Genomic DNA, 15,863 nt, shown 5'->3' on the forward strand with positions numbered 1-15,863 from the left:
TAGTGCACGGTCCAGTCCACAAGCACCTGTGGATTAAATGAATAGTTGAATTGACCGACTTCCATATCAAGCTTGCGATGATAATAATTATGATACGGGTGCTAATTATGAGAACTGTAAGATTATATCGTCTCATATAAAAAACTGATGCGCAGACTTAGAATTTTATTTTATTTTAGGAGGGGGGTCCAGTCACCCCACCACCCTTGAAAATTTTAACTTTTTTAAATTCACATAGTAACCCTACTGAAAATAGAACTCGACCTACCCCCCCCCCCCCCCCACCCCATCCCCGGCAAACAAAATTATAAATTATCCCTTAGTACATTAACCTCCCCTCCATTTCTTGATCTGAACATATAAACATTGGAGCGAAATGTCATGGTGCGAAACATCCCACATTTAGCTAGCTACGTTGGGGTTTTTTCGGGGAGCAGCAATTGTAGAGCACACACTGCCGCCTGGCGTCATAATGCAGCATTAAATTCATGCAACTTGTATTCGTCTTTATTGAAAGTGCTTTATGGTTTGCGTGTTTGAATTCACGTTTGTAACAGAAATAAAAGAAAGAATTTACACGAATAAGAAGAGAATATTGCAACATAGAATTAAGCAAACAATGAAGGATCAAAGCGAATCAAAGTGAAATTGGATAAGCATGAATATGAAAACAATAAAGTGACATGCAAGTGTAAATGTAATGAAGAATAAAGAAGTAAGCATAATAAGAATAAAAGCAAGATACATAGAATTTTGGCGGTAATTCCCTTCCATAAACGAAAGGCATTGATGGATGTTTTTGTTTTTTGTTTTTGTTTATAAATAACTTTATTTAGGTTGCCCTCCACCTTGATCCGCGCATGTCTTTACCATAAAAAGAAATTCACATACTAGTATTTCAAAAACAACACTGTATAAACTTTAATACTTTTTTCCGATTGTGAAAAAAAATCCATAACTACTTTATATTTTAAAGTTCATGCTTCATTTTTTTGTTTACAAAGTACCTGATCGAAGAAAACAGCTAACATAATCACACAAAATGCGCATTTTTTAAAATAAAAAACCACATGCAATTACGGTATTCAGTTAAAAACCACAGGCAATTATTCAGATAAACGGATTTCTGATTTTTTTCAAAACTGATTTTAAGGAACGTCTGCCGTTTGCACGGTTCCCCGACTTCTTATAATTGTTTACGTCTGGTGCGGATTTAAGACATATTTTTATCAATTGTTCTTTTGCACACGCACATGCAAACGTTACAAAATATCATTTTATTTGTGTTGTTTTTTTCTAAAGATTTTGCAGAAAATATTTATGCATAAGTTTATTTATTAATCCTTTTCCGCACCTTGTCGAGCAGTTGACATGCTTTCCCGCACCTTGTCGTTGAGCTGACATTGTTAATCGTGGCACATCCAATATTATGCATGAAGAAATTGCACTGATTTTACCTGCAACATTATTAAAACAATGTCAAAAGGTACGTATGTGTAAAAAACTATTGCAGCTGATGGAGAATGTTGTCACACGACAAAGTGTCCAAAAACAGACTCAAGATCTAGAATCAAACATTGCAAGTAATTCAATTTTGAAAAAAAATAAAAATAAAAAACCCACAAATTAAAGGAAATAATTACAAAATCACGTTTTTTAACCAAAATGTGGAGGAAGGTCCTATTTCTAAGAATGGTGTAATTTTGCTTTCTTGTTAAATTTAAAGGTGTGGAGAACCCTTCTGTACACTTATCAATTTCATGTTATGACAGACCATGATAAAAGTGTTATTGATGTCTATATATTCCAAAGAGATTTGTGTTAACTACTTATCAGCTGTGAGAGATCAGTGTCAAAAAGGTAAAAACTTATTACTGTAAAATCACTAAAATCACCAGGAATTTGTAAGATAAACGTCCACACGAATTTTCTTTGTCTACGGCTTTCTAGGAAATATCACTTGAAAACGAAATTTTTTTTATAAACTTTATAAATATAATGATATAATTGTCCTTTGCAAATAAACCATAATTGAAACTGTATCTCGGCATCTATGATCATACACATTTACTCCGCCTTGAATTTTAACTTCACAATATTCAACTATACTCCAGACAAGTATTAAAGTATTTTTGATTTACATGAGCTGTTGGAATAAATCTGTGAAGACTCTTGTTCAATTTTGTAGGGGATATCAATTTATTAACATAAAACTTACTAGCATGTTTGATTTACTGTGAAAAGGATGAAAAGGACACACAATATGTACAACAAATAATAAATAAATAAGGAGAGAGAATCATAACAGATATTCAACAATATTATAAACACGACTGGTACATACACATTCACTGTGTAAATACTAATACTATGACAAATATAAAAAACAGTTGAGATGTTCCTTTTACACAGTTACAATCTATCTCTCTAGATAATTTATCAAAAGTAAAGATCCCACAAAACAATGAATTTCCCTACAGAATGTTTATTTTAGAATGATTCAAATATGGAAACAAAAAAGCACTAGATATATAGTGTTCATAAAGAAAATCGAAAGTAATTCCCCAAAGGATTTCTTTTATAAATATGTTTGCTTGATGTATCGGTACTCAGTGGTAAAATTTTGGATCCAAAGATAAAATGATTAATTTTTTTCGTCAAAATTTGAGCAAAAGTTGAAAAAAAAAATGTGCAAATAAATGGAATTAATCAATAAAAAAAAATTATGCTTAGAATATCTATAAATTTCAAGTTCTCCTTCAGTCATTTAGAAGAGGGTAAAAAAAACCCACCAACAATTATATAACATAGAAATGAAATAAGAATGATAGAGTGATCTCCCTTTGCACAAAAATTCAAAATCACAGATCCATGTTGCACTCATTTACAGGTAGTCATGTAGGCGGAGGATGAACAAAATCCTCTTCTGCCTCCTCCTCTTTGCCATGCCCTGAACTCATTGCATCATCATAGGATGGAGGTCCTTCAGGGGGAGCTGGGAGGCCGTCCAAGTCACTGTTCTGGGATCTAAATTCAAATTCAGTTTTCATTGTGGTAAGTCCTCGGGGAGGAGGGAGAGGGGTATCCCCCATGCGACTGGGTCCCTTATCATCATCGTAAGGATCGTAGGGTGGGATGATGGGTGTGGCTATCGGTTCACGCCCCACAGGTGTGGACGGGGGAGGGACATTGACACTGCTGGTGGTTGTGGGTCGGTCAGAATCTTGGTTTCCTGGTGGTGAGACTGCTTTCTGACCACCCTCATTCCATACCAGATTTTCTCCCACTTGTAAAATAGTTCCTAGCTTCTGAGCTGCCTCTTGCATCTGTTAAATAAATAAAGTATCAGTACTATTTGAACAAGTTTCTATTTGATTCAACTGCTCTAACTAAGTGTTACCATTACTAGTAGTTATCCCCACCTCTTGATCCCCTGCATTAGGATTGGATGCCCTCTGTATCTTGTATCTGGTTTCAAATTCCTTGTATTGTTTAAGAGCAGCACTTTTATCCCCATTGTTGTGCAAAAATATCGCAAAGTTGAGACTCATTGATGGATCTTTCCTACAGAATATGTTAATTTTAACTTATGAATAATGAAATAACTAAAGATAAATCTTACAGATCAAAACATATTGATGATCAAATTAAGCAATTACTAGTACAATGAGTTATTTTGCAAGAAAAACTTACTGTTCTAGACTAACAGCCTGTTCATATGCCTTCCTTGCATTCTCTGTGTCCTCCAGATGGGTTAAAGCAACTGTTCATACAAGACACAAAAACAATATCGCTACTTTTGTTTAACACGTACCACGTACATGTATGTATGCACCTGAGTTTACAATCTATCTATTGTACAAGTAATTTCTTCCTTGGATTTTATTCTAATATGAATCTGCTTTGAGTCGGAAATTTAAAAATTGATGAAAAATTGGATTGTTGAGGCATTATATTTCTGATAATCATGAATGTGAAATAATGTTAACTGTACACCTCAGATCTTTGATATAATTGAATATGTTGACAGTGATATGTAGACAATGACTCTGCTTGTGTCTTTTTAATATTTTGAGATACAAATCAAAAGCCGACAAAAGAATTTTTAATTCAATGAAAATTTAACCTGGGCAGCAAGCAAGGGAAAATTTTCGTTTTTGCAAAGATATAAAATTTGGCCTTTTTTGGATGCACTCTGTGAAGACTTAGTAAATGTACTTGCCAGCCAGTAGAGAGAATAACTGGGCCATCTTGGGACGGAGGTTAATGGCAGCACTGAGGAAATGGAAGGCTGATGCATACTGCTGCATGGTCAGATGTACTAATCCCAGGTTGTACAAAATCTTCCAGTCAAAAGGGGCCAAGTAGTTAGCTCGCTTCAGACAGCTGATTGCCTGTAATAAGGAGAAAAGATGAAAAGCATGCATTTCCAATGTTTAGGACACAAATTACATCATCATTAAACTTCACAGATATCAGTTAATTCATGATTGTTTTGTTGTGGATTTGATTTTGATATACAGAGTAGGAATTTGTAACAGCGTAATAACAAAAACATTAAAATACATGTATATGAATTCTACAAGTTCAATACATAAAAGAATTTCTTTATTTTAAAAGAAAATTTACTCAGTATTCTTTTGAAAATGCAAGTACCCTGGTAGCATGTGTTGTAATGAACAAGATATAGAACAGGTAACGATGCTTACAGCAACATATTTCTTCTTGCCAAAGAAAGCCATTCCAATGTTGTTCCATAGTGGCGGGCTCTCAGGGGTTGCCACGGCAGCTATTCTGTACTTGTTCAGAGCCACATCAAAGTCTCCATGAGTCTGCATCATGCTCCCGGCAGACATGATGGCCTTGACATGCGAGGGGTCATAGGTCATGGCATTTCCAAGGTTTTCAAATGCTCTCTGGTACTGACCAACCTGAAATCAATTAAATTATGGGTAGCAATCACAAAAAAAACTTCAGCATTAATAATCAAGGATATACTAGTAACTGCTTAAAAGTTTATATAGGAGTAATATACTGGTATTTTTAAGTTTCATACAAAGTTAATTATTGGTAAACCAGAATAATGAGATGACTTTTCTTATCATTTATAATACCTGCATATACAATAGGCCCAAGGTAGTCAGCATATCTGGGTTTTCAGGAGAATACCTAAAGGAATGCATTAAAACATTGATATATATATCTCATTACTGGTAAAAATTTCCTACAGATGCAGATGAGATTTTATTCAGGGAATGGCAGATATCATAGACAGCCATGTTTTCCTTTAGAATGAGCCTTGTTACTCTGATGCTGAAAATATGTTCTATGTCCAGGTGTTTTACAAAGTTATAGCATTTTTGTTCAGTTAGTTTGTTGTGGAAAATTTTGGGAAAAATGAATATTAATGCTTTTCTCTTTGATGGTGGTTCAAAACCACAAATTTTAGCTGTAAGGAATTGATGGTATTGTTAATTCTTTAAATCACTAAGTCAAAATCACTGAAGGTTATACTTAATATAAGGTTATAAAAACACTATAGGAATTCTATAATTTCTTTAAACAGACTTCTATGAATATAAACAAATAAATCCAAGTAAAAAGAAACTGATTAATTAATATTTGTTGATGAGATTGTTTCTCTCATCATCCAGTTTTCATGCAGCTTTTAAAAAAAAAGTTATATTGTTTGATAATGAGCATACACCCCTGAAATAAATATCAGTTCTAAACAAAGCAATGTTTTCAGGCACCCCCCCCCCCCAATACTGGAGCCATAAGTTACTTACTCCACAGCTTGTTTATAGATTTCAATGGCCGCCTCTATGTTGCCCTCCATTAAGTGAATCTTGCCAAGCATCACATAGGAGATCTCATGTCGCTTGAAAGACAGAGCCTGACTCAGGCAATCTTTTGCCTATAAAGACAAGATTTTAAAATTTAAGAAAATATCTTTAATTTTGGAAATTTTATCATTATCATATTCAAATTACATTGTATAAAGGTAAGCACAATTTATCAAAAACTCTTTTAGACACAAACGTTTGATATACCCGGTCTACCAGCAATGTTTTTCATAAATGGTACTTTTATAAACATTGTGACAAGTAGATGTAGGATATTATTCACATTAAGCATGATATGTTATTAGATTTTCAGTAGAAGATAATGCTATAATGAAATGCAGGCATGTGCTTCTTTTAAAATAATTCATATTCAGAGGTGTATTTCTTAGGTATACCGTAATTAAGAATGAACAAGTCTCACCATCTTGTATTCTCTGAGGTACATGTAACATACTCCTTGGTTATGAGCTATTTCCTGCAAAGAAATACATACAGGTTCATTGATATCAGTGCATTATTATAAACAGATCACACTTTAAACTCAAATTTAAAATATTTTAGCATCTCCATGTATATATTTCTATGATTTTCACCAGATTTTCCTACATCATTGCATTAGCCTCTGATTTAATGTATAAATGGATGTATAATCAATATCAATACCCAGTCTCTTTCACTAAGCTTGGTGGCTTCATTATATAACTCAATGGCAGCTTTGTGTCTAGCAAGTAGAAATCTGTTAATAAAAAAGAAACAGACTGAAAATGTGTTACACACCTCAGAGTTGTCAAAAACTGCTGAATACGACATATTAAAAATAGAAAGCACTGTCTTGATAAGTCAAAATTAATACATTCTTTATCTCTTTTTCAAAAACAATTAATGCTCTGTTCTGATTGTTTTCTTTACACTTTTTAAAGCAAAATCTCATGCATTGTGTGTTTCAATGTGCACATAAAACAGTAATTAAACTGTCATCATAACATAATCATTGTTTTCTTCTCACTGATGAATTTTAAAAAGTTAATTACTAGTATTTACCAAACCAATAACAGTTGAATAATTTAAATATGCCTCTGGTCAGTTAGCTCTTGAAAACTTTAGATAAGAAAGATGGTTCTCCTTACTATCAAATATTAGGAAATACATGTATCTACCTGCAACAAAAAAAAGGTGTGTATCATCAAGTATGGTACACATTTTACTTACAGTGACCGAGCCACCTGTTTCAGGTTGTCAGCGCTCTGTGGATTCAACAAAGTACAAGTCTGGAACAGCTCCAACGACTCCTGGATTCTCCCTTCTTGTCTCAGAACTAAGGCTGTTAAAAAAACATTTACTGTAGATTCCTTATTTTGCGCGAGTACTTAATTCCGCGATTCAACGGTTTTCCATCAAATCGCGAGAACATAAAATTGCGAATGCCGAAATTTTATCATAGTTTTATGTAGTTTACATATGTCTGAAAATTAAAAGCGAGATTTTAAAATTCGCGAGACAGGCTTTTCGCGATTTTACGCGGATATTAATTCCTCGCGTTTATATAGGAATTTACAGTATAAACAAAATCTCTCTTTTTTCCAATCTAAAAGCATTTTTTATTCAGGAATAGAATGAGAATAATGCATGCATATCTTTTTCCACTGATCTAAGTACCTTGAGTGTAGACTGCATATTCACACATGCCCCCACTCTCTGCAAGCTGATCTTTTATGATAGATTTACAAACATCAAATTCCTTCCTTACATAGTGGAGATGAATTAACCAGTTTCTTCTCTCAAATATGGGTAGTTCTGGTGCTATAAAATGACAATACATTTTAAATAAAATTTGTAGAAATAAATCAATTAAATAACATGGAGTGTCTACTGGGTACAAAACCATTACTATAAATTCCTTATTTAAAACGAGTACTCAATTCTGCGATTCCGCTCTTTTGCATAAAATTGCGAGAATATAAAATCAAGCACCAATTTTTGTTATAATTTCATTTAGCTCAAAACTATCTGAAAAAAAAAGCGAGACTTCAAAGTCAGCTAGACTTCAAAGTCAGCGAGAACTGCTTCTCACGATTTTAAGCGGATATCAAATTCCTCATGTTTAATAAGGGATTTACAGTATATTTTAGGGTTAAGGTTAGGGTTTTGGCATTATTTCATTTCACTTTTCTATTTGGGGTTTTTCATTTGATGTAATGCTGATGAACAATCCACATTAAAAAAAAAATTTAATCAAGGTATCATATCAAATTTTTATAACAAGATTTTTCTGAAGGAAATAAAAAAGACCATGAAAAACTTCTGCAAGTTTTCCAATATGATTCATTTAATTTTAAACATCACCAGTCCTTGCGCAAAATAGGTATTCACATATTAACTATGATTAAAGTTGGACTCCACTGTCCTGTTACAATTTACAGTTCATGTACAAACATGCTTGAATCACTGCACAAGAAGATGCAGGAAACTTATATATACCTAATGAGAGTAATTTTGGAACACATATGAAAGAATCGCACGAATACTCATAGAAATGACACAAGCACCTGTCGCTGAGGGCAACGAGAAATCTAGAGATAAATTATTATGGTGTGTTTCATTGAAATTGTGTTAGTCAGATTGATTTGAATACCAGTGCCAGATAGCTCAGTTGGCAGAGCACCTGAATAGAAAAATTCAGGGGTCCTGGGTTTGAATCTCGGCCTGGTCAGTCATTATTTCTTCTATTACCCTACATTTGGTGCAGTGTTAACCCCATGAACAGGTTAACTCTTGCCAAAGGAAGAGCTTGAGTGATTCTTGAGGACACAGCTCATAGAAGGGGAGGAATAAGACGGTCAGACCGGTTCGAATACCGGCGCCAGATAGCTCGGTTGGTAGAGCACGTGATTAGAGATTCAGGGGGCCCGGGCTCGAATCCGGACTGGTCTGTCATTATTTCTCCCATCCCGCTACAAAATGCTTGTTCTATGGGACAAGGCCATTTAAAACCCAATTAGCTTTTCTTGTGTTTCTTCAAACCTTTCTTAGGCTTCGGTTTAGGAACTGCTGGTATGTTGATAGGAGCTGGTGCTTGAGGAACATCTGCAGTTTGTATTTCACTCTGTGCAAATATAAAATAAACACTGTTACATTGAAAAATGTTTTACACAATAATGGGGTAGAGTAAAGTACAGTCACCGGGTAAAGTACCTCGGGTGGTCTTTGATCGTTCTCTTCTAAAGGAGCACTGACGATCTCGTCGTCTTTGGAATCCATTTTTGTTTGAGATAGTTACTTGGGGTCAAAATTAAATGGTCACCGAACCCGATGATTAAAGGGTATTTTAAAAGTTTTAATAGTTTTTCTTTTCAGTGTTTACAACACAGGTTTCCCTCTCATATTACCACAATCAAACCCAAAAACAATAAAAAAAATAGTCACCAAGCCAGATATTTGGAATTAATTAAATTCTATTTTATTGATTTAGCCTACACGTATGTCCCTGGTTAAGCAAATAAATGGATATTTATTAAAAATATTTTTTTTTTCAATGTTTGCAACACAGGTTTTACACTCACATAACAACAACCAAATATCCATTCTATTTTGCTGAAAGTTTTCAAGGTTCAGAATATCAACTGTCTTTATACAGTTTGTCTTTATACACGCAGTTCTCTCTCTTCTCTCTCTCTGCATTCCTCGAAGCAGGATTCCTGAATTTATGATAAATTAGTACCTAAGTATTGCGACAGTTTCCTGTATTTATTTTTAGTAACAGGTAATCTCCCTTCAAACACGGGTGTAGGCAAGCGCTATATACCTCTTTTACAATTCTTTCTCAATGGCCCTATACGTATAGTATATTTTAATTTATTTTTTTTTGCTTCGTTAAAATCCTTTCAAATACTCTCAGCATTATAATAGTAGTCGACCATTGCCCATTTTTTATCGGGCGATATAACAGATAAAGGACCAATTTATTGTCACATATTGTTTAAATATTACACCTGCTTAAAAATACAGAAGACTTCAACTACTTGATTTGATTTTGGAAAAGAAAATTTTCACAACACCTTACTTTATTTTCATATTACCCTGTTCCCTTTTGGAAAGGAACATTGTTATCTAAGCAACTTAAGAGTTCGTTGTCATATTGTAATTTGTGCCAGGTTTAGTTAAAATTGGATATATAGTAATTCAACTACAGAAAAAATGACAACGATCGCGACATGCAACGCCAAGGTCTACAAACGCCCGATAAGTGACCCATCTGACCAGTAGCTCAAAAAGAATACAGATGTAAATCAATTAGCTCTTAAAAGTAAATTTACAGAAAACATTGAAAGAAAGATGTAAATTGAAAAAAACACTTAATTATAATACTAGTTTATTTTTTGTGCTAAGCCCTAATGAGCTTGAAAATGCTCAGATGAGCCAAAATGTAAAAAATAAACAATTTACTTTTTAAAAATAAAACTATATATTCATCTACAAATAAAAATGTCCGTCTAAAAAGAGGAAAAAAAACCATACATGTATTCCTTTATACAACTTATTAACATCTCATCAAAGATTCATTCGACAGGCAATTAAAGTACCGGTATCATTATTCATTAAAAAAGGCAATGTATTTTATTTGTTTGACAAACAAATTTACACGAGACTAAAGATGTAAAGAAATAAGATTCTAACAACAAACAAAAATAAAGAACATATTTGTTTATAGAGATTCTATATAAATATTAAAATACAGTAAATATCTGAGATAAAAATTAAATTAGGATAATATAAAAATACGTTGTTTCTTATTCAGTGATGCAATTTCTTTCAAAAACTTGAATATTTTAAATATGGTTACAAGTAAAAGTATTTTTGACTTTCAAAAATTAATAAAAATTAGTGAACACATATGTGAAACACAGTACTATGATAGTACAAACATGTATATAAGCTTAAAAACAGTAAGCTATACCTATTCGTGATACATACAACATGCATAACCATAAAATAACCTGCTAAAGCTATTTAATTCTATTCGTGATATACTCTACATTTATAAACATATAACAAATTCCTTATCATTTACAATGTCCGTGATAAACTCTACATGTATGGATGCAAAACGGCAAAATACATGTATATAATCCTTCACGTGATATACTCTACAAGACATATTCATGTACAGACAAAATAATCAGTGTTCATCAACGTCCAACGAAACGTATGGTGGCACGATTCCGGGTTCTCTCAGGTTCGCTCGATGGCACAGAGGTGGTAGGGGCGGGGCGCGTGTGCCGTACCGACGACTCCGTGGAGCGAAGGTATGCGGTGGGTGGGCGAGGGCTTCAGTTCAAACCTCTGTATGATGGTCACCAGGAACAAAAACATCTCCATTCTCGCCAAGGACTCTCCCAGGCAAACCCGGCGCCCTGAAGAAGTGGAAACAAAAAAAAGATAATATTAAATAAACATGTGACTGTTACGTTTTCCAAAACTCTTGGATAAATTGGAATAGGTTTTTTTTTATTCTAAAGATTCTTGTATAATGGAATACATGAGTATAAATATTTTTTGGCACAAACTCTTGCATGTAGACTGTAGTGTTTTACCTAATGAGAAAGAAATGACGGATTTTTCATTGCCGAGTCGCTTTCCCTCCGAATCTAGGAATCGTTCTGGTTTGAAATGTTCCGGGTCTGTAAACATGTCATCATCGTTCATGACAGAGTCCAAACACGGCCAAATGGTGGCACCCTTCGGAATGAGATAACCGTTCCAATTGACATCATAAGATGCGGTGTGGGGAAGGGCAAAGGGGGCGATATTTCCTGCTCTCAGCGTTTCAGTGAGAACCGCGTCAGTGAAGGGCATTTTATCTCGGTCGGCAAGGCTAACCGGCCGAGAACCGATGACGTCATCAATCTCTTCTCTCATCTTTGATTGGATTTCCGGATGATTGACTAAAAACGCCCAAGACCACTTCAAAGTAGTGGTTGTTGTCTCGGAGCCGGCGAGAAAAAAATCCCGCAGTGTACATACCAACTGCTCCTCTGCAAATATAAGTAAAAAAAAGATGGGAATAAAAAGCATAACATTTTGTCAATACAAAAATTATTTTAAAGAACTCAAATACCTAGAAAAAAAAGTCCTCTTTCAGTTACTAATTTTAAGGAGGCGTTATATGCACAGGGGCCGAGCCCGTTTTAACATTTATTTCAATATAACCATATTATATAAAGTACATTGAAATAAATGTTAAAACGGGCTTGACCCCTGTGGTTATGTGGTATTCAGTCAGTAGATCCTTCCTATTACTAAATGTGTAAAAAAATACATTAAAGAGTCACAACAATATGCATCTATCTTTCTTCCTTAAATTATGTCAAACTTTGGCTCAATGACCGCGTAATTCAGATGCGTTACCAGAAAAAGTAGAATCCTCATTATTTTGATGTTTAGTTTGTTCCAAAAGGAAAGCATCAATATAATCCCGGATGTTTTCTCCATCAAAGCTCTCCTTGTGCTCAGATATAATGCGGCCAACGAAATCTTTGACTTCATCTTCAATAGCGTGCAACTCCTTGGCGCCAAAAAAATCCCCTGGCAGCTTGCCAAGAAACGGGAACATGCCCAAAACCGGACGTCGAGGCACAATGAGCAGTTTAGTGACTAGGGTAAGCATATGTTGAAAGTCGGCATCAGAGTGTTCGTAGCGTTTTCCAAAAGCAATGGAGCACATGACGTTTGACACGCTCACATGGATATACTCGTTGGGGTCGAAAGGTTTCCCATCTAGTGCAGCTATTTTGTCCGAAAGACAAGATACTTCTTCCATGATTTGAGATTCAAGACATCGCCTCCCAAAGCCAAAACCGCGGAGGGTTGTCAAGGCGAACGTCCGGTGTTCCTTCCAGATTGTTCCAGAGCTTGCTAATATTCCTTTGTAACAGAAACATGAAAATATTCGCATTAAATATGTACGAGAGATTGTAATCAATGAAAAGTGTACTTTTATACACGTATAAAAATCACACAATTGTAAGTCTATGCTACTAAAACGCCAAAGAAAGGGGAGGAATTTCGGTTAAAAACAGGCATTTAGCATCGTTTTTGAAAGTACGTGAGGGGGCGGGGGGGGGGGGGGGGGGGGGTGGCAGGCTCATCCAAAAAATCTTGACAAGAAAAAAATGAAGGAATTTTGAATTAATCCGGGGGGGGGGGGCGTAGTATATTAATTTCATACTAATTTTTTTCAAACTCCCCAAAAAGTTGGGGGGGGGGGTGCATCTCCATGGTAATTCAATTTTTTATATGTAGAATTAAAAGAATTAGTTGCTGTGAGAAAAGTGCCCCCCCCCCCCCCCGATGCTACGTGCCTGAAAAATGCAACTTCGAGACACTTTATAGAAATTGTTCCAAAAAATCTAAATCATATTATTTTTTTGGGACTAATCAATAGACTATTTTTATGCATGTACAGCTACATGTATTACGACTGTCAATGGACGTTTTACAAATCGAATAATAATACGTTATATCTTTACTTTAACATTGATTTGTTAACAAAATGATATGTTTCATTTTTTATTTAAATTTTTAATAATAAAAGAAAGGTTCTTTGAACAAAGTTTCAAACAATAAATACCATGTCCTTTCAAGATATACTCCGTGTGGTAGTTGCTCGGGCGATCAGAGAATGCGTCCGCTCTTTTGATAAAGATCTCCCTCAGATTCTCCATGCCGTTTACGTAGATAAAGTGACGTCCAAATCTCGTAATCCTGAAAACATCGCCGTATTTTGCTCTCATCTCCCTGATGCTTTCTATCATATTCAGGCCCATTTTTTGCAAAGATAAGGCGGATCCAAAAATCGGCCATGATGGGGGGCCTGGGGGAAGATTCGGCCTTGACTTCGTCAAATAGTAAAGCACAAACAACACAAGTGCTGCAACGCTTAAAACAACTTCCATACTCTGAAGCAAATCAAGCATCGTCTTTTATCGTAGTCCAAAATGAGCTAAATTCGACATTCGACGTTTCCACAATGTACTCTTGTTTCGTGTAAGTTAACTGCTGATCTCTGGAGTGACGCTTGGAGCAAACCACTCTTAGTGTCCGATAGGGGGAATTTCTTTATGGTTGGTCAGTGACTGTACTAGGCTGTACTAAAATGGTCGTTATAACCCCCTTTCAGATAGAATCACCTGTTTACAAACAAAGAGAGAATATACACTCTATGAATACATACATATGTAGACTTCATCACAAAGAACTTGAATGCTAATACTGCATGTATTTAAATGATGTAACGGCGTGGACTAAAGAAATAGTCGTAATAAAAACGGTTTTTATTTCTTATAAAAAAAAATACCCCCCCCCAAAAAAAATAAATAAAACAAAATCCCCTCCCTTCCCCCCCCCCCCCCCCCAAAAAAAAAAAAAAAAAAATAAATAGGAATACAAAAGACACGATAGAAGTTTATATATGGAAAAAGCAAATATGTACATGGGCACACATTTTGATTAACAGACACGAGTAACGGAATCGCTGATATTTCCACTAATATACGCGTATAGCCGTAGGGTGAATGACCTATTTGTACGCCCCAGTTAACAAAGCGTATATCTTTATATTACGACACAGCTTGACAAACTGGCAAAGGTCAACAAAGAACATGCGGTCAAACCATGTGGGGACCCAAGAGAGGGTAAGATACCAAGCATGCGCGGATCAAGAGTGGGATCGGGGGATCCGGACCCCCAACCTGGGACCGCCCCCCCCCCCCCCCCCCCCCAATCTGAAAATTCAAACTTACCGGGGTATGTTCAATTCGCCGAAAATACGCCTGGGCTCGGCCCCCCCCCTCTTCTTCTGGCATACAAAGCTATCATCAGACCCCATATCTGGGTGTTGGGGTGCCAATAATGAATAAAAACTTAATTAAACATTATGATAAACTGTTTTTACCCCCCACCGCTCCCTCCCTACCTCTCCCGATTAGGATTGTGATTGTTGTTTCTCAATATCCAATGGTATAATATATGATTTTTAATATCACTGAGTGTATGGCTAGTTATTTAGTCACTAATATTAACTAATTAACAATTGGCAATCGTTGGTTTGTAACTGAAACACGTTTTTAAATTGTACATTTTGGAACCCTATTCTATTCGTTTATTTACCCCTTTTTTGTTCTTCGGCCTCCTACCCAAACCTAATTATACATTTCCTCACACAATAACATATTTTAAAACCACGATCGAGATTTACACACAATAGTTCTCCACCTAGCGCTATACCCAGAGTTATCTTTCTTATCACTTCACAAACTAAGGATTCTTTGGACGTTGGAAAAAAAATGCAATTTATGTTTATGCTAATGCCGTCTTTTTCATTGTCAAAGTTTTAATTGCTATTTTGAGAATACTAGTTTATCTATTGATTACATGTATTTTTAATAAAATCTTGATAAATATAGCAAGTTTAACATAAGATCTTCTGGTTGTATGATACTAGTGTAAATAAAATATTTATATGAATATAAGATACTTGGCTTCAACCTTAAATCCTAATCCGATTCTAACTCATGGTCTTCGAGCCATCAGACTGGATACGTAACTACTAGTATATATATGTATATGTATTGTAACATGTGTATATTAATTGTATATGTGTATGAGCTGTACAGACAATACAATACAACTATACTGAGGAATGTATCAATTACATGTAGTAGAATTTGAGACTATTCAAAGTCGTTGAACATGAGTAGATCGTTGGGTAGGTGAGTCGATGCACAAAAAACTGTTGATATAAATGCTCTCAACAAATATACGAAACCTCAAAATAAGTGTGGCACAGCATGCGCGGATCCCAATAATTTTTCTAGAGTGTGGGTGGGGGTCCGACGGTTATTTGAGTTTGCCGGGGGAGGCATATTTTTGGTAATTTTAATTTATAATGTCATTTAAAGAAATTGAATTTTGCAGGGGTAGGGAGTCCAGACCCACCTGACCAACCCCTCCCCCCGATTT

At 35.2% G+C, this 15,863-nt stretch overlaps 2 protein-coding genes across 2 annotated transcripts; both read right to left on the reverse strand.

The window, feature by feature from the left end:
* Positions 1-1,960: 1,960 nt before the first annotated feature.
* LOC105349126 (Bardet-Biedl syndrome 4 protein) lies at positions 1,961-9,157 on the reverse strand. The gene is made up of 13 exons (XM_011458821.4): positions 9,039-9,157; positions 8,868-8,949; positions 7,503-7,646; positions 7,056-7,167; positions 6,510-6,582; positions 6,268-6,321; positions 5,790-5,917; positions 5,115-5,169; positions 4,710-4,931; positions 4,223-4,394; positions 3,694-3,763; positions 3,423-3,564; positions 1,961-3,326 (listed from the first exon to the last, which is right to left on the reverse strand). Exons 1-13 carry the CDS (start codon positions 9,102-9,104, stop codon positions 2,895-2,897), a joined length of 1,752 nt encoding a protein of 583 aa, XP_011457123.1. The 5' UTR covers positions 9,105-9,157; the 3' UTR covers positions 1,961-2,894.
* A 1,154-nt stretch (positions 9,158-10,311) lies between these two features.
* On the reverse strand, positions 10,312-14,048 carry LOC105349127 (cytochrome P450 2B19). The gene is made up of 4 exons (XM_034482943.2): positions 13,474-14,048; positions 12,252-12,767; positions 11,438-11,878; positions 10,312-11,257 (listed from the first exon to the last, which is right to left on the reverse strand). Exons 1-4 carry the CDS (start codon positions 13,817-13,819, stop codon positions 11,076-11,078), a joined length of 1,485 nt encoding a protein of 494 aa, XP_034338834.2. The 5' UTR covers positions 13,820-14,048; the 3' UTR covers positions 10,312-11,075.
* Positions 14,049-15,863: the final 1,815 nt, after the last annotated feature.

The sequence above is a fragment of the Magallana gigas genome, chromosome 3, assembly GCF_963853765.1.
Source record: "Magallana gigas chromosome 3, xbMagGiga1.1, whole genome shotgun sequence".
NCBI classification, from domain to species: Eukaryota; Metazoa; Mollusca; class Bivalvia; order Ostreida; family Ostreidae; genus Magallana; species Magallana gigas.